The sequence below is a fragment of the Lemur catta genome, chromosome 3, assembly GCF_020740605.2.
Source record: "Lemur catta isolate mLemCat1 chromosome 3, mLemCat1.pri, whole genome shotgun sequence".
Lineage (NCBI taxonomy): Eukaryota > Metazoa > Chordata > Mammalia > Primates > Lemuridae > Lemur > Lemur catta.
This window is the reverse complement of record NC_059130.1, coordinates 36,071,661-36,091,012: the sequence shown is the minus strand read 5'-3', so window position 1 is coordinate 36,091,012 and position 19,352 is coordinate 36,071,661. Positions and strand designations below refer to the sequence as shown.

Here is a 19,352-nt window from a genome sequence, read left to right as displayed (position 1 = left end):
ATATTATACTTATTTGCTACCTGCTTTGCTGTGGGAAGTGGTTCATCCTCACTGATATGATCCTTTGAAATTATGTTTTTCTTCTGTTAACTATTGCTTTTATTATTTTCCTCCCTTACTTTATTTTGCCTTTCTGATAGATTTATTGTATAACACTGAAATATGGTATAAACTTTCAAAGTATGGGAAATGATATTTTGATATATGTATTTGCTTCAGCCTCAGGATATCAAACACCCTCTCAAGTATGGGCCAAACAAACTGCAAGAATAAGGAGTAGGAGGCATAGTAAGTAGATAAATCTCTGTTATTGAGATAATTTTATTTGCTATGTTTTTCTTGATAAAAATATTTAGTTCTTCAGATAAGCATTTAGGTTGTTTGTGATTTCACTAAAAAGGACAACTATGGTTACTAGTTTAGTGATTTCCATTTGCCTGGACTGGCAGCAGATGAACTGGGTGTAGAATGTAAATAGTGGTATGAGAAAACCGGTGAATGATGGGTTTAGGCTTGACAAGCTGTCGATTCTAGCAGCAGTATAGTCTGTATATGATAATGACGTTCTGCTCTTTTGACAGTACCTGTGTTTTGTTTTTAGCAGTCTTTACGTAAATCACCACTTAGAGCAGCTTTGTATACCTATCATTTTATGTAATAAAGGCTGAAATCCACAAATTACGTTTTCATATTTAGGTTTAGAATGGATTAAATGTCACAGAATTTAAGAAATGCCATAAATTGTTGTGATGAAATGGTCATACTTTGAACTCGGTGCCTATCATACTTTCTGTGGAAATGTGTCCACATTACACCTTGACTGCATAAAAAAAAAAAACCTTTCATATTTTCTACCTTAAGTGACCTTTAAATGCTATCCCTTCTTTACTTATCTAACCACAGTAGGTCTCAAGGTCATCATGTATCCCTTTACTTTTATGTAGATAATATACAAATCCCCATCATCTATCCCTTGTTCATGGAATGATTAATTCTGTAGTTGGACAAGTTGACTTCTGTGGCATTCCATGAGTAAAGTAGTTAGGGTCACAATTCTTTCTTTCTCAGCAGTAAAGTTCTACCCCACATATAAGTGAATTATTAATCTGTCTAAACTGAAATAGCTTTTTGCCCTTGCTTTGTTGGCTATCATTTCTTATTCCTGTGAGTGTGTGCTTACTATCAGAAGACCATTTCCTCTTATAATTCGCTCTTCCTGACCTATTATAGTTAGGAAACCAAATATCAGTTATTCAGCTTGTTAGAATTATATTTATAACCAGAATCAAACATTAAAATTAAATTTGAAGACCTAAGAGATACTCTTGGAAGTAAAAACACATGAGTTTTAGTATATATATTGGGAAAAGCTCAGAGTCTTCTGATATCATTTCTTAGTTCTTAACTATATATTCTGGGTAACTAATTAGTATCAGATAAATGACTTCCAGATAAGTGAAGTTAGTACATACTGTTATCAGAAAATATTTGTATAATTTTTATTTCCTCTTATAAGACATTGCAATGCAGAAGGAAAAATAATTATATTGAACATCTGATTGAAAGGCAGAAATAGATTTTTTTTTTAGTTGCTCAATTGACTGCTAATTTTTAGTATTTTATCTGTTTGCATTTCTACTTTGTCTTTAGTGTACTTACTAAGGCTTAAATAGTGGTACATTGATTGATAACCACCTACCATATATAGGTACTATGTTGAACTTTGAGCATTATGTAGAAGTAACATACCAGAAATGTGTGTGTAACAGAATTTTTTAGACCTTTAACCATATGAGGACTTTAAGACAGAACAATGAATAGGAAGAAAATATTTTCAGTGAAGTGGAAGAAGACTCCAGTGATTTTTAAATAGCGTTATCATACATTCCTTTTCAATCCAAGATCATATTTCAATTTTTTTCTTAGCATTCTAAATTTCATATCTCATTCTCTTAACTGAATATTTCTGCCTACTTTGGTGAGAAAAAAAGTGATTTTTAGATTTGGGTGTTCAAGACACTGGGGTTTAGATTCTTATTGTCATCCCGTGTTAGCACCAGTTCCCCAGGCAGACAGGCCCCAGTTCAGGTTTCTATGACTATCCTATGCGTTTGGGAAAGATGGAACCACTGTCTTTACTTTTTCCTGTTTGCCAGGTGATAAAACAGTGAGAATAGGGAAGTATATATATATATGTGTGGAGAGGTCACATCATTAACAGACATGCTTTGGAATCTGTCTTAGAAGTTGGTATAAAGGAAAGAAGACAGTTTGGAGTTAAAGCTCTTGGGTTCCAGTCCTATCTCTAGTAGTTCCAAATAGAGTAATCTTGGCAAAGTCATTTAACCTTTGTGAACCTCAGTTTTCTTGCCTTTAGAGATCATAGTGCCTATACCTATGTAATTGTAATGAGCTTATATGTGTAAATGTAATTTTTTAAAGTCTAAATATCATATAATTATTAATGCTTATTTATTGTTAATATACTGTGTAACAGGGATTCATGCCCTCTACTCTTGACTTCTACAGAGTGATTGTTACCATACTCTTCAAACTGAAAAAGCTTGAGCTTTATCTTTTAAAAAGATTTTTTTCAGAGTTTTTGTTATCGTCTGTAATAATTTTAATAAGAGGGATAGAAATGACCTTTTAGACAATGTCCTGCTTCAGCTGTGTATACCCTGCTAAGTGTGTGCTTGTGTTCTATGAATTATATAAATATTACATATGGTATATAATTATTATTTAGCTATTCTTCATTAACATCATAGAATAGCACTTCACAGCATTTTCATACATATCATCTCATTTGATCTTTGCAACCATAGAGGGAGATATTCAGGATAAACATTATCTGATGGGTTTGGGTGTTTTTATTTGATTGAGTTTTTTGTTTCGTTTTGTTTTGTTAGTTGTAACTTTTATGACCTAACTTAGAAAGTTTTAAATGACTAAATTTTCTAAGCTAAACTAGTAATTGAAAAACAATATGCTTCGGAGTTACAGTTGATGTCATTTTGTCTTATTTGGGGTTTTTTGTCATCTGACCAAAAAGTCTATTTCTGTATCTTAGCAGTGCTAATTTTATTCCTCTAGTTTAGTCCAGTGTTTCTCAAATGAAAGCTGTTGTCAAAGTACCAGGAAGATCATTTGTATATATTAATATAAAAGTTATAAAACTCCAGGCAAGTGATAGGTGACAATACTGATAAATATAGGGCATATGACTGAGACACCTCAGCCGGGCTACCTTCAGAACCTTGCCCCTCCATTCCCTCTCTTAGATGTTAAAATCTTCTAAAATAATGATGGAAGTAGAGATTTGATGTTGTGATAAAATTATTTTTGAGCTGTGTTTAACCACAGATCTAAAACAAGAATTACTTAATTGTCTATTAACAGAAATGATGAACAGTTTTTTAATGTGATTTTTAAAATATGACTAATATTTGAAATGATCAGAAGCCCCAGAGGAAATATTTGAATCAGTTTGAGGTAGAAAATAGATAGGATTAAGATTGAATTTTATATTGAAACACCTTATCCTGATAGCTCAGTAATCCGTAATCCACATTTTGTCCTTTTCCTCCCTCTTTACAGCACCTTCACCAGGCAAGAGTTCAATATATGGCAGTTTTTCAGATGGTATAATATATTTCCTTTTATTATGGTGTACTATTTTCTTTGTCCTCTTAACTTTATTACAGAAGTTTCACCAATCCTATTACATAATTATGGGTCAGATACTTCAGGGCTTTCTTGGATAACTACATATTAAGTTTGCTTTGTACTAGACCACTACATGCTGTGATAACTATGAAAGACATAGGCCTTGTGTCTCAAGGAGCTTTCCGTCTGATGGGCACTCGGATAATCTGCTTTTTCTTCTGCTTCTGGCTGATCTCTGCCTTCTTTTTTTTCTTGGTGGAATTTATATATTCCTTCTCTATTAGAAATAAAAACTCAAATTATAAAATATAAGATGACAGTCTTCTTTTATTACTCCTATCATTAGATGACAGCATTCAGAAATCAGAGCTTGGAAACCAGTCTCCATCAACCTCTAGCCAACGTAAGTTTGTCTAATTTGGTTTTCGTTAAATGGGTCTCTAAAATTGGTGGTCCATAATTGTTTAAAAATGACAGCAGTATGACTGATGCTATTTGAAGAATCATAGTTTAAGCATTTCATAGGAAATAATATTTTTTACTAGCAGTGAAATTCTCTATGGACAAACTATATGAGACAACATCTGGTTTTCTCCTTCACTTTATTGTCCGTAAACCAAAATAAAAGTTAATAAGTAAAGCTACTGATACTGTTAACTGAGTGAACCTTGCTGAATTAGAAGAAAGATAGCACATAGAATGACATAATGGAATTATGGGTTTTGGAGTTCACAGACCTGTATTTGAACTTGATTGGACCACTTAGCTCCTGAATAGCTTGGAGCAAGTTTCTTAAATTCTCTATGCCTGTTTATTGTCCTGAATGAGTACTAAGAAAATAAACTACCAGTGAGTCTCAAACGTTTTGGTCTCAGTAACCCTTTACACTAGTAAAGTTATTAAGAACCTCAAAGAGCATTTAAAAAATATATATGGGGCCAGGCACGGTGGCTGATGCTTATAATTCTAGCACTTTGGGAGGCCAAGACAGAAGGGTCATTTGAGCCCAGGACTTTGAGACCATCCTGGGTAACATGGCAAGACTCCATCTCTACAAAAAATTTTAAAAATTAGCCAGGCATGGTGGCTCCCAGCTACTCGGGAGGCTGAGACGGGAGGATCGCTTGAGCCCAAGAGTTTGAGGCTGCAGCCAACTGTGATCACACTCCAGCCTGGGTGACAGAGTGAGACCCTGTCTCTTAAAAAAAAAAAAGGCGGAAGTTTAATACCTATTTATACTTACCTAGAAATTAAAGTTGAGAAATTTTTAAAATATTAATTTATTTTTAAGTAATTAGTAAGAAGAGTGACAGTTTTGCATTTTTTTTCTAATCTCTTTTTTTTTTTTTTTTTTTTTTTTGAGACAGAGTCTCACTTTGTTACCCGGGCTAGAGTGAGTGCCGTGGCGTCAGCCTAGCTCACAGCAACCTCAAACTCCTGGGCTTAAGCGATCCTACTGCCTCAGCCTCCCGAGTAGCTGGGACTACAGGCATGAGCCACCATGCCCGGCTAATTTTTTTGTATATATATTTTTAGTTGGCCAGATAATTTCTTTCTATTTTTAGTAGAGACGAGGTCTCACTCTTGCTCAGGCTGGTCTCGAACTCCTGACCTCGAGCGATCCACTCGCCTCGGCCTCCCAGAGCTAGGATTACAGGCGTGAGCCACCGCGCCCGGCTCTAATCTCTTTAATGCCTGGCTTAATAAAACGGAATTGGATTTTCACATCTGCTTCTGCATTCAGTCATTACAATATATTGTTTGTTTATTTGTTTGTTTGTTTGAGACACAGTCTCAGTCTATTGCTCTATTGCCAGGGGTAGAGGAAAGTGGCATCATGATAGCTCACTGTAACCTCAAACACCTGGGCTCAAGTGATCCTCCTGCCTCAGCCTCTCAAGTTGTTGGGACTATAGGTGTGTGTCACCACGCCCAGCTAATTTTTCACTGTGTTGCTCAGACTGGTCTCAAACTCCTGGCTTCAAGCAATCATTCTGCCTCAGCCTCCCAAAGTGCTAGAATTACAGGTGTGAACCACAACATCTGGCCTGTATTGTTTGCTTCAGTTGAAGTATATGTAGAAAATCTACTTTCATGAAGATATGAATAATTTTAGTAGCCTTTTCAGAGGATTATGTGAGGTCAGATATTCTTTTTTGGTATTCTCCAAAACTCAACAAATGGTAGTTTCTTACGTGTTATTTGAAATACGAAATAGAAACCATAGTAATGAACTTTTTGTACCCTACTAAAATTAATTGGTCTTTCTTATACTTTGAATGGAGTATAATGGACTGGTCATTTTGAAAATACTCGTTGACACATTTGTAATAGAAAAGATCAGATTTGTTAATATCACTACCAATCTCAAGACTTTTTTTTTTTGAGACAGAGTCTTGCTCCATTGGCTGGGGCTAAGGTGCAGTGCTGTAATCATCATAGCTCTCTGCAACCTCAAACTCCTGGGCTCAAGCGATCCTCCTGCCTCAGCCTCCCGAGTAACTGGGGCTACAGGCTCACGCCACTGTGCCCGCTAATTTTTCTATTTTTAGTCAAGAGGGGGTCTCACTCTTGCTCAGGCTGGTCTTGGAACTCCCGAGCTCAAGTGATTCTCCCACCTTGGCCTTCCAGAGTGCTAGGATGATAGGCATCAGCCACCACGCCTGGCCTTAAGACTTTTAAAAAGTCTTTAAGTACAGTATTGGGAGCTGTCAAGCTTATGGTGGCAGATAGAATTTTACTAAAATCCTAATTTTCACTTGAAAGCTTAAATTTTATAATTGATGAATACTGTCAGTTGTTTTCCTAGAACGGGCTCACTTTGTTCATTTTCAAGAAAATGTCTGCCAGGTACACAAGTCTGACTAACCACAGTTTGTTACTTGTTCTTTCATGTAAAAAATGATATTCCATTAAAAAAGTACTAATCAGCTTACACCTAGGTGCACAAAATTCTTTTCCTTGAGACAACCATTGTTCTGTGTTATGCAGCAGAAGTGCTTTATATATACTTCCCATTTCTTCACATGGAATATTGAAAAGATATATACTCAAATTTTGAGATTTAATGAGATAAGTAACTTCAACTGCTTCATGAACAGCATTCTTAAGTGAAACTGGCCCCTTTTTTTTAACCTTGCATGCGTGGCCATGAAAAATGCAATGACTACACTGGTACTGTTTGATGCCACTGCCCTGTGAGTCATGCTAAGTCATCAGTAGTTTTTCCCACCATTGCTTTTGCACCATCAGTGCAAATTCAGCACAATGGAAAAAGTCAAATAACATCTGAATGTTATGAGAATAGCTTTAACCTCATGGATCCCCCTAAAATAGGGTCTTAAGGTACCCCCCACAGACCACACTCTAAGAACTGCTGCTCTAAAAAGGTCCCTAGTACAATTATTAGCCTAAAGCAGTTAATAAATAAATAAAAGGCATAAAAGTATAGGTATTATCATATTAACTGATTAAATGAAGTAGAATATGAGAAAGTGCTTTATAAACTGAAAAGCACTAAATACATGTAAATTGATGTTATTGCTAATAATAATTAGGGATACAAACTAAATTTTACCAGTGTTACCTTCCATCCCAGAAAAAGATAGGCATCAATGCAGTTAATTTAAAGGGACAACTAGCTATTACAATATCTGGAAGATGTTCACTTATATTGCATCCTTTCCTTTATCCCTTTATATACTTCAGAAATATTTCACCTTGGCAGGTGGCCCAAGCCTGTAATCCCAGCACTTTGTGAGGTCAGGAATTGGAGACCAACTTTGGCAACATACCAATACTCCATCTCTACAAAAATAAGAAAAATTAGCCAGGCATGGTGGCGCACACCTGTAGTCCCAGCTACTCAGAAGGGTAAGGCAGGAGGATCTCCTGAGCCCAGTAGTTCAGGGTTACAGTGAGCTCTGATGGCAGCACTGCACTCCAGCCTGGGCAACAGAGTAAGACTCTGTCTTTAAAAAAAGAAAAAGAAAAAGGAAATATTCCACCTTGGATAATTAGCCATGTGAAATGTGAACTGCTGAATTTCTAAATTTGAAAATATTTTATAAAATGTCTTTTAATTCTATTTTTCTCCCAACTATTAGCAGTATTATTAATAATAGTTTTGCTTTATAAAATATTATTTCTGACCTGTTTATGCCATTTCATATGTTTAAATGCTACTTTTTCCTTGAAGACCTATATTTACATTGGAGAGATATATGCACATTTATACACATAACTCAAAGCCTATGGGTATTGAGGTTTTCTTGAGAACATGATAAATTATTTTAATTCTTTAAGAAAGAAAATTATCAGTTCCCTTCTTTAAAGACCTTCCTCTTTTAATTAATGTTTATAAAGATTAATACTGATTTTAAAAGTCATTCATTCTTGAATCTAAGAAAATGATATTTATATCTGTCATTTTTTTTTTCTGAGCAGAATTGACTAGACAACCCAAAAATGTATCTTTTGTCAAGATCAAGTGGTGGTGGCCACTTTTCCTAATAGCTCCTCTTGCCTTTGGGAGTCTTTGGTTCTTTCGTACTCCTGAAGTAGAAACCACTGCTGCTGTTGAAGAGTTCCAGAACCAGATGAACCAACTTAGGAATAAGTACCAAGGCCAAGATGAGAAGCTGTGGAAAAGGAGCCTAACGTTCCTGGAAAAACATCTTAATAGCTCCCGCCCTCGGCCTCAGCCTGCTATCCTGCTGCTCACTGCTGCCCGAGATGCTGAAGAAGCACTTAAATGTCTGAGTGAACAAATTGCTGATGCTTATTCTTCCTTCCATAGTGTTCGTGCCATCCGGATTGACGGGGCAAGCAAAGCTGCTCAAGACAGTGATACTGTCAAACTCGAGGTAGATCAGGAACTGAGCAATGGATTCAAAAATGGCCAGAATGCAGCCGTGGTGCACCGCTTTGAGTCACTGCCCGCAGGCTCTGCTCTGATCTTCTATAAATACTGTGACCACGAAAATGCAGCCTTCAAAGATGTAGCTTTAGTACTGACTGTCTTATTGGAGGAGGAGACACTTGGAACCAGTCTAGGCCTAAAGGAAATTGAAGAAAAAGTGAGAGATTTCCTCAAAGTCAAGTTCACCAGCTCTAACACACCCAACTCCTACAATCATATGGACCCAGACAAGTTGAATGGGCTCTGGAGCCGTATTTCTCACTTAGTCCTACCTGTGCAACCTGAAAATGCCCTGAAAAGGGGTATCTGCTTATAAGGGGTGAGAAAAGGGAAAATCATGTCTCAAGTTCCAAGAATTTTTCAGACTTCCTAACCAGAGACAGGATTCAGAGCTCTTTTTGAAAGAACTGGTTTCTTTTTAAAGGAAGTCAAGTTCTTTATGTAAATGTGGAACATCTAAGTCGTTTATTCAACCTAATTATCTATCATATGAGAGAATCATTTCTGTTCCGACTGAGAGTGGTGTTAAGGGTATCTTAGGGGTGTAAATTATATGCGGTTCCACAGAGAATCTATTTTGATCCTGGGCTGAATTGTTATTGCTATGTTGTAACCAGTGAGAGGGATTCAGCTCCTTTCTTGTGAATCTTATCGATTTTTTAACTTAGATTTTTCACAAAGTTTGTTGAGTTATTAGTAAGATAGCTTCCCTAAATGTAACCACGGATTTTCCCAGTATGTTCTCTTTTACACCATTTAGTTGTGAGTTCCTTAGTCAGCTTCTGCTTATAGAAACAAAAGTAATGAAAGGTCATCTGGGTGTGTATTTGGATTCTTTTTCTTTTGTTTTTGGAGGATGGAGAGAAGGAGGCAAGGGAAAAGAGAGAAATTGTGTAATAGGGAAGGTAAGGGGAGGAAAAAAGTCTTCAAGATGAAATGTTACAATAAGGCACTGAGATGTAGGTCAGTCAAACATAGGTATTTGGGATTTATTTACATTTCCTTTTTTTTTTTTTCCTTGAAGAAATTCTTGGTCCTCCCAAGGATTTTTTTTAAAGCATGTGTTTCACAAGGTTTAATATATTTGTTTACTTGACTCTTAAGGGTAGGAACATTCAGAGCAGTTTATTTTGGACATATCCTGAAGCTTTTGTTTTAAATTAAGAAACACAGTTTCAGGAACTGGTAAACCATTTTTTTAACCAGCTATCCTGGGCTTTTGAAGAAAGATTTAGTTTTCTGCACATCCACTTGTTGCAGTCTTTAGAACACTCCATATAAAAATTTACTATGCACATGATAAATTTTATTGAGTGCCTCAAGCCAAGTTAGTGAACTTTATCACATATGAAGAATGTTAAATGTATTTCTATACTACCATAGTATTTTACCTGTAACTTTGCATCTATAACTGAGCTTTCTCATCTGTCAACTGCTTTGGTTTTCTTAAAATCTTATGATTCTAGATCAACCTTGTTTTTTTTATTTTCCATAAACCTTTAAATGAAAATATTGTTTGTGGAATCAGTCATTGGCTTCATCATTTACCCTTTGAGGGTCCCACAACTGATAATAGAGAGGGGTATGATTTCTTTTCACTAGGACTCATAAATTTATACTCCTTATTGTAATTTGTTCCTGACTCTGAAAAGTCAGATCATCTGATTTATAGAATATTATAAAACAGCAGTTTTTAAAAGGCTTATTTTATACATACCTGTTATATGGAGAAACAAATATTTTTATTAAATATTTCACTGACGGAAGTAATTTAAAAGTAATATGTTACTTATATCTTTCAGGAAAAATAATTGTAGCAGCTGATCTGTAAATGACTTTAAAAACTATTTTAGTAGTATAAATAAATTTACTTTCTTGGTTTGTACTCTGTGTTATAAATTTAATGATTTATAAACCTTTTTTTAAAAATTAATCCAGGTGTTTCTGTACACTTGAACAATTATAATGACTTTGGCTAGGAGAAACAAGGCCGAAGAATTGGAGCCATTCACAAGTATACATTGGTTAGAAATGGCATAGCTATGATTTTGTTTTATCTAGAGATTTTGAATTATTAAAATGTAGTTAATTTAGCTATTGCTCACTCCACACAATGAATCTCCACACAGATTTTCCTAAACTTTTCTTTATCACCTCCCTAAAAAGGCTTTTTAGATATTTTTTTCTAAACATCCCCTCCCCATGCAATTTTAACACCACATATACAATATGTTTATGGATTGTATATATTTTTGTGCTTCATACAAAATACATTTTTTGGCCGGGCGCGGTGGCTCATGCCTGTAATCCTAGCAACCTGGGAGGCCGAGGTGGGCGGATTGTTTGAGCTCAGGAGTTCGAGACCAGCCTGAGCAAGAGTGAGACCCCGTCTCTACTAAAAATAGAAAGAAATTATATGGACAGCTAAAAATATATATAGAAAAATTAGCCGGGCATGGTGGCGCATGCCTGTGGTCCCAGCTACTCAGGAGGCTGAGGCAGGAAGATCGCTTGAGCCCAGGAGTTTGAGGTTGCTGTGAGCTAGGCTGACGCCACGGCACACTAGCCCGGGCAACAGAGCGAGACTCTGTCTCAAATATACATATATATATATATATATTTGGTCCTCAACAAACTAGTTTTCACCCCCACTGGGAATGCATGCTCAAGAGAATCTATATTTTTATTGTTATTTACTTATTTAGAGACAGAGGGTCGCTCTGTCACCCAAGCTAGAATGCAGTAGCACAATCAGCTCACTGCAGCCTCAAACTCCTGGGCTCCAGCGATTCTCCCACCTCAGATTCCCAAGTAGCTGGGAGTAGAGGTGTTTTATTAACACAAAACCCAGCAGTATGAGGCGGGAATTTCCTAGGAGGGTAACTTAGAGGCTGGAAAAATTCATCACGAGCATCACAAGACAACCAATAATGCCCCCTGATGAAGGGAAACCTCTGTAAACTGCTAGCTGAAGCCAGCTCATGTCCTCTTGTTCAAAGCTGGGTAATGTCCACACCCAAACCAGCGGGGAGGAGGGAATAATCATTCCAGAGGGCTCAAATGACTAGTGAATCTTCCAGATAAAGGGAGAGAGCACAGCCTTGCATTTTGAAGTGACTGAGGTGATGCACACTGGGGCTAGGTGCCTCCTCTTACAGCCTCATTTATCCCATGTCACCCCTGTCACAGCATTAGCTTGCTTCCCTTACTGCGTGTCCCTTGAGATGCATGCATGCTGTCAATGTGTGCACAATGGTAATCACAAAGAGTGTTCAAATATTTGTTGAATACGAAGAGCAAGCCCTACCTAATTAGGTAGCTTGCATCTTGCTCAGTGTTTTATATGTTTTTTTTTTTTTTCTGTTATTCCTGGGCCCTTTCTAAAAGCTTTATATAACTACTTCACCTGGATTCAGCAGTGCTATGAATAAAGAAAAAAGAGGACCAATCCAAGTGCCAAAATCTCTGGTAGAGACAGTGGTCATTAGTGAGAGGTCCCCAAGGGGAAAGTGAATATCAAGGGAAAAGATGAGGAAAGCTTGAGGTCTTTTCAGTGATATTTGGCATTTGCATTTTCTTAAAATAGCGAGTTTCCTTACATATTTTTATATTGCCTAGGAGAGTACTATAATCCAGATAAGAGATGGCTATGAGTGTGGAGAGAAGATGGATAAGAAAAATATTTGAAAAGTATAATTGACAAGATTTGTTGACTTTATAAGTTCACATTTTGCAGTTTGAAGTAGATAGTCACATGTATTTAGTCAGGAATTGATTAAATAAAAACCCTGTCCAACCAGGAAATGAGAAAAGGAGGGCTGAGGTGAGAATTAGAAGAATATACCCAAGAGAATATGGGAATTGTGAAGACTGGTTTTGGGTGGAGACCTCAGGAGCCATTCTTTCGGCCTCTACCCATTAGTAATTTCCCCTTTGTGACTTCAATACCAAGAAGGTGAATTTGATGGCTCAATCCAGTGTTTGGAGGATGCCTGAGAAGGATGTATGATTAAACATAGCTGTCTAGTTCACCCCTTTAACAGTGACCATTGGGTACGGCTGGGATAGGGTAGTTTCCTGAGATCCGGCCAGGGAGTGGGCAGTTATGGTTCAGGAATGACGAAATACTTCTTCAAATATATAAAGACCTTTTTATAGATAACGTGATGTTATATGATTAATTCATTTTGGCTTTTTGAAAAAAATTAAAAGTAATGGAAACATTTTTCGTCTCATGCTGAAATCAATATGATATTTGGAAACAAGTTTTAAAATCTGGGTCTTGGTCATGGGTCTACTACAAATGTGATTTCTTCCCATTATTTCTGTTTCCTCTATGCTGAAAAAGAGGGAGACAGGTATCAAGACAGCAGGTACTATTTTAATATACATCAGCTATTATTATTTGTTTTAAGCCCCTCAGTAGAACATGGAGCTTTCTTTGGTTTTCATTCTGTTTCTTAGGCAAGTGAGGTGATTCAAACTTGATTTTTAGGGCTTGTTTTCCCACTTTGAGAGAATACTATTCTTGGACTAAACTCAATAACAGAATCTACTCCATTCTACACAGCCCTCTATGAGGATATTCACCCATAGTAGTTATTTACATTTCTGAATGGACAATTTTTTTTATCTACTCTCAATTCCTCATAGTTTAAATTGACTTCCTCTTGTTTTGTCTACAACAAAGATGGAAAAGATCTATATAAAGATCTTTTTATATGTATTTGAATATGTGTTAAGTTGTCCCTCAACCTTTTATATTTTTTGCCAGCTATTGTTTATTAATGCTCCAAACACTGTTCTAAGTGATTTACATGTATTAACTAATTTAATTCTCACAGTAACCCCGTGAGGCGGTACTATTATGTTTTCCCTATTTAATAGACAGGAAACTGAAGCAGAGAAATAAAGTGACACTCAAAATGGTGGAGCAGAGATTTGAACCCAGGCAGGCTGGGTTTGGAACATCTATTCTCCCCACTGAGATGTTCTCTAGAACCCCATTCTAAATATAGAAAGAAACAAACTCAGTGTCTCCTACTGTACTCTCACAACACCCTTCTCACACCAGATCTATGGATGTTTTTCTCCACACATCAAGCAAGCAAGCAATTCTGCAGCAGACACCAGCTGGGTGTCCTCCAATTCAATTCTGACACCCAGAGATAGCATCAGGTCCCACAGGTTGAGAGTTCAGTCCCAGAGGTCTGCTCCCACCACACACACTTCTGATGCCAGTCGCAAGTTCCAGGTCGTTTTACCTGTATTTCTGATCAACTGGTTATAAATCAGGGTTCCCATGACCCCTTCCTTGGGTTTGATTAATTTGCTAGAGCAGCTCACTGAACTCAGGGAAACACTATTCGGTCATACCCTGCCTAGCGACACTTCATTGTTGGACCGCATATATAACTGTGGTCCCATAAGATTATAATATATTTTTACTGTGCCTTTTCTAAGTTTAGATATGTTTAGGTACACAAATACAGTTGACCTTGAACAACACAAGTGTGAACTGTGTGGGTACACTTACACACGGATTTTTTTCAGTAAGTATATTGGAAAATTTTTTGGAGATTTGCAACAATTTGAAAAACAGATTAAATTCATAACTAGAAATATCAAAAAAAAAGAAAAAGGTATATCATGAATGCATAAAATATACACAGATACTAGTGTATTTTATCATTTACTATCATAAAATATACACAAACCTTTTATAAAAGGTTAAAATGTATCAAAACTACACAAACACATCATACAAGCTGCCATTTGCAGTCGAGAGAAATGTAAACAAATGTAAAGATGCAGTATTAAGTCATAACCTCATAAAACTGTAGTATTAATACATACTGCTCTACTGTAATAATTTCGTAGCCCTTCCTGTGGCTATTGGGGTGAGTTCAAGTGTTGCATCTGCTTAAAACGCCATGTGATGCCAATCATCTCCGCATGAGCAGCGTGTCTCCCTGGTACATACTGTTTTGCAGTGCAAAGTGATCTCCCTCAGTTCTTATGTATTTTCCATCATATTTAATTCAATACCATAAATCGTGAATAATACCAGAGGACCCATACAAAATGCCGCCAGTGATGCTGGAAGTGCTCCCAAGAGGCAAACTCATGACATTACAAGAAAAAGTTGCATTGCTTGATATGGACCGTAGGTTGAGGTCTGGGACTACAGTTGCCACCATTTCAGACAGATGACTCAACTTAGAAACAAAGTAAACTTACAGTATCAATCAATACAGTACACTACTGTAAATATATTTTCTCTTCCTTATGATTTTAATAGCATTTTCTTTTCTGTAGCTTACTTTATTATAAGAATATAGCATGTAATACATATACAAAACATATGTTAATCAGCTGTTTCTGTTATCAGTAAGGTTTCTGGTAACAAACATTAGGCTATTAGCAGTTAAGTTTTTGGAAGAGTCAAAAGTTATATGCAAGGCCAGGAGCAGTGGCTCACGCCTGTAATCCTAGCACTCTGAGAGGCCGAGGTGGGTGGATCACTCGAGGTCAGGAGTTCGAGACCAGCCTGAGCAAGAGTGAGACCCCGTCTCTACTAAAAATAGAAAGAAATTATCTGGACAACTAAAAATATATATAGAAAAAATTAACCAGGCATGGTGGTGCATGCCTGTAGTCCCAGCTACTCGGGAGGCTGAGGCAGGAGGATCGCTTAAGCCCAGGAGTTTGAGGTTGCTGTGAGCTAGGCTGATGCCACAGCACTCACTCTAGTCCAGGTAACAGAGCGAGACTCTGTCTCAAAAAAAAAAAAAAAAAAAGTTACATGCAGATTTTCTGCTGCACTAGGAGTCCTACCTCTAACCCCTGAGTTGTTTAAGGGTCAAGTGTACTTACCATGATGTTACAATTGCCTACAGTATTTAGTACGATAACATGTTGTACAGATTTGTAGCCTGGGAGCAAGAGGCTATACCATATAGCCTAGGTGTATATGCTCTATGATGTTGGCACAATGACAAAATCGCCTAATGATGCATTTCTCAGAACATATCCCCATCATTAAGCAACACGTGACTGTACTTACATTTACAGGACATTTATTTATTTATTTTATTTATTTATTTATTATAAAGGACATTCCAAAGGATACCAATGAACACCAGATGAAGAGATGCATAGGCCAAGGCATGTGGGAAGGGGCATGGAGTTTCCATCTATTCTATCCCATTCCAATCTATTCAGGTTCAGTAGAGGTTATATTCAATCTATATATTATCTGTGGCTTTCCTTTAAACGCTTTTCTTTCTTCCTTGCTCGGCATCTGGAATCCAATGTTGCACACACCAAGGATCTAAAGAATTAATGAGCAGAATGAGACAATCATTGCAAAGTCCTATCTGTTCACACATATTTGCGTGCACAATCATGCCTTTGTGACTATGGTTACTGCAGCGTTAACTCGCAGTTCATCTTTTTCAAAACCCTTACATGTAACCCAGGGGGTGCTTAAATGTCCCTGCTTACCACACACCCTGTTTTTGACCTCTCTCAACCATGATGCAAAACTCAACACCTCTTTGAATTACTAAGAAAGAATCCATTTGGGTGAAGAGCACTGACAATTTCATGCAGAGGAAAAATTGACCACGGGATACAAATAACACACCCCACAGAATACAGAGTCATCCTTATCCCCATTGTAATGAGATACAGTATGCTTAAGAGTATGATTAGGAGTCTGACTGCCTAGGACCAAGTCCCAGCTTCACACCTTTCTCACTACATGACATTGGCAAATTACCATCTCTATGCTTCAGTTTTCTCATCTCTAAAATGAGGAAAATAATGTAACCACATTATAATGTTGTTGTGAGGATTGAATTCATACATGCAAAGCACTTACAAAGTTCTGAGCACATTACAAGGGTACAATATTAGCCATTTTCGTTCACCAAAATTCTTACCACCACCAATTCTCTCCTTTTTCCTGTGTGGCGTCAACTGTGACAGGCTCTTACTTCCACCCTTTTAGGTGATCCTTGTTATACATCGTACTTGCGCTTTCTCCCAGCTTCCAACTCCATTACAAACCCCAACCCATCACAAAGTTTATTAAAACAAAGGGCCTTCCAGTTACTAGAATCCAGCCTCCCCCCAAATCTGGAGTACTATAAAGAATAAGAAAGCTTTTCCATCACACACATATGGCTCTTTCTCTCATATATCTATGGCTTAGTCTTCTTACTGACCTTCATTGTCCTACTACCATCCTTAATGAACCTCACTGTCTTTTATTCAAGCAACTGTAATTTGTTGATATTTTCCAAGTGCTGCACAGACTACCCTGTGTTGAACACAGAAGTGTGCCACCTGGATCCCCTTTGAAGGAAGAATTTGTGTCACCAGCTGCTGGGAGTGCATACAGTGGACAGCCTTCACCGTCAACCACTTCATGCATTGCCTCAGCTACAGAGAACCTCCTTGCCCAAGACCATATCTGGAGTGGGGGAGAGTGATACATTCCAAAGACTGATTGAGGGGATAGAAAGGCTTGGCCTTCTCAGCTTCACTCAGTGCAACTCTGATGCGCTGTTTGCACTCCAGAATTTCCTTCGTGGGGTTAGCTGATGCTATGGCTCCTGTATTATAGCATGACTTCTCCTTCTCCCCCATTCTGCTTTTTTTCCCCTCCTTTCCACAGGTGTTGATACCAAGGTACTCTCTAATAAACAGCCTGCACGCTAAATTTTGTCTCAGGGTCCACTTCTCAGAGAACCAAGACTATGTCACACTCTAAGCCTAGCATAGTCTACAAATGGAGTAATCGCTAATGTTTATTGAGCATTTAATATGTGCAAGGAACCATGCTAGTCACCATACATATAGTATCTCATTTAATCTTTATAATCTTTGAAGTAGGTATTATTACTATCTTTCTGTTACAGATGAGGAAATGAAGTCCCAGAGCTATACTGTTTAGTAACTGGTGCAGCTAGGATTTGAACTCAGTCTGACTCCTGAATCTGCATTCTTAACTATAATATCGTTGTACATTGTATCCCATCATATCCATTTCTTTTTTTCTTTTTTCTTTTTAGACAAAATCTCACTCTATCACCCTTGCTAGAGTGCCGTGGCATCATCATAGCTCACTGCAACCTCCAACTCCCAGGCTCAAGTGATCCTTCTGCCTCAGCCTTCTGAGTAGTTGGGATTACAAGTGCATGTCACTGTGCCTGGCTAATTTTTTCTATATTTAGTAGAGATGGGGTCTCGCTGTTGCTCAGGCTGGTCTCAAACTCCTGAGCTCAAGCAATCCTCCCGCCTCGGCCTCCCAGAGTGCTAGGATTACAGCCATGAGCCACTGTGCCTGGCCTCATCCATTTCTTGAGGGGAAAACATGATATGAAATCATATATTATAAACCATAAACATATAATGGATATAAATTAAGGAGACATAGTGCCTGATGCATAGGATCACTGGATTACCTAATAAAATTTACACTTCTCTATAAAACCTGGCAATAATGTTTGGAGCTCTCTATTAGGAAAAATACCTTTCTAATAACAAAGGCCTACTATGGTTCTGATTTCCTAATTTGAATGTAAGTTGAACTAGATGATATTTAAAGTCTCTGCCAATGCTGATTCTATAGAATTGGCAAAGGTTATAATAGCTGAAAATAATGTAAAGCCCAGAATATTTTGCGTGATGTCTCCTCTGAAAGAGTCTTTATTGCTTGTAGTCCATGATCTGTCCAACGTTCCACAGGTGTCTCAAGCTGTGTTGAGTAGAGTAATACTTCCTGCTTGAAGTATAACATCTCAGTGAGCAGATTCCAGTGAAATCTTTTTCTTTGGAAACAGTTACAAAGAATTGGGTTTTCTCTTGTGAACCGGTAGGTTCCAAAGACCAAAGGTTTGCTCCTCTCCTCTGAAGTGTTTGTATCAGCTTTTGATAAGCAGGTTAGCAGACAGAGGGTACGAAGGGCTTTTGCTTTCACAAAATGCAGCCAACTTCCTATCTCTGACTTTACCTCTAAGTTTTGTTACTGAATCAATCAAAAGCTCTGTTTTTTTAATCGTCTAGTTATTCCCAAGGTGGCCCTTTCACCTTTGCAGTTTGCCTGAGCAGATCAACATGTATTAGCTGGTTGAACTATAGGTTAAGCTCTGATTTAGTTCTAAGCAACTAATCCTTTGCCCTTATGTCATCTGTTATCTCATCCCTCTACAAAAGGGACACAAACATCAAAATTGACAGCATTCTCAACATCTCACTTAAGTATACAAGGAGTGATGTAAATATATACATATGCATGCTAAAATTACCTTTTAATAGGAAATTAAGTAAACAAGGGGAACGAGTGGGTAAGCTAATATAATTCTCATAGCTATAGCCATATCCCATAATTAGAAAGTTGTTTGTTTCAATGCTTATTTTTATTTGTTTCAAATCTTAAACATAAGAGTTTAAACAACACCAAAAAAATTAAAGCCTCGTTTCATGGTTTCTTTGAAGCATCAATTCTCCTTAAAACAACATAAACAGCACAATAAGGTTAAAATACATAAAGAATATACTGTAAATAGAAATGAATAAAATAAAAAAGCAAGTTGAACAAGAAAAGTTTAGAAGTAATGTGCTGGGATGATCAGCAAGCCTGGTAAGGTCCATTTCTCAGACAGCGTGAGGTCGTGCTTCAGACAGCAAAATATTTCTGGTGCCTTTCATCTAAGGTGCTTCGAGTGCTTTGCTGACATTATCTAATAGCAAA

General features: G+C 37.3%; 1 protein-coding gene across 2 annotated transcripts in view; it reads left to right on the top strand.

The window, feature by feature from the left end:
* TOR1AIP1 (torsin 1A interacting protein 1) overlaps nucleotides 1–10,475 on the top strand; it is a 31,626-nt gene extending 21,151 nt beyond the window's left edge. The window contains exons 9-12 of one of the 2 annotated variants that reach the window (XM_045547236.1): nucleotides 220–288; nucleotides 3,601–3,645; nucleotides 4,016–4,072; nucleotides 8,116–10,475. In XM_045547236.1, coding sequence (XP_045403192.1) covers nucleotides 220–288; nucleotides 3,601–3,645; nucleotides 4,016–4,072; nucleotides 8,116–8,906 — 962 coding nt within the window. In that variant the 3' untranslated portion in view covers nucleotides 8,907–10,475. The remainder of the gene's footprint in view (nucleotides 1–219; nucleotides 289–3,600; nucleotides 3,646–4,015; nucleotides 4,073–8,115) is intronic. The other variant, XM_045547237.1, reaches the window with a different exon arrangement.
* The last annotated feature ends 8,877 nt before the right edge of the window (nucleotides 10,476–19,352 follow it).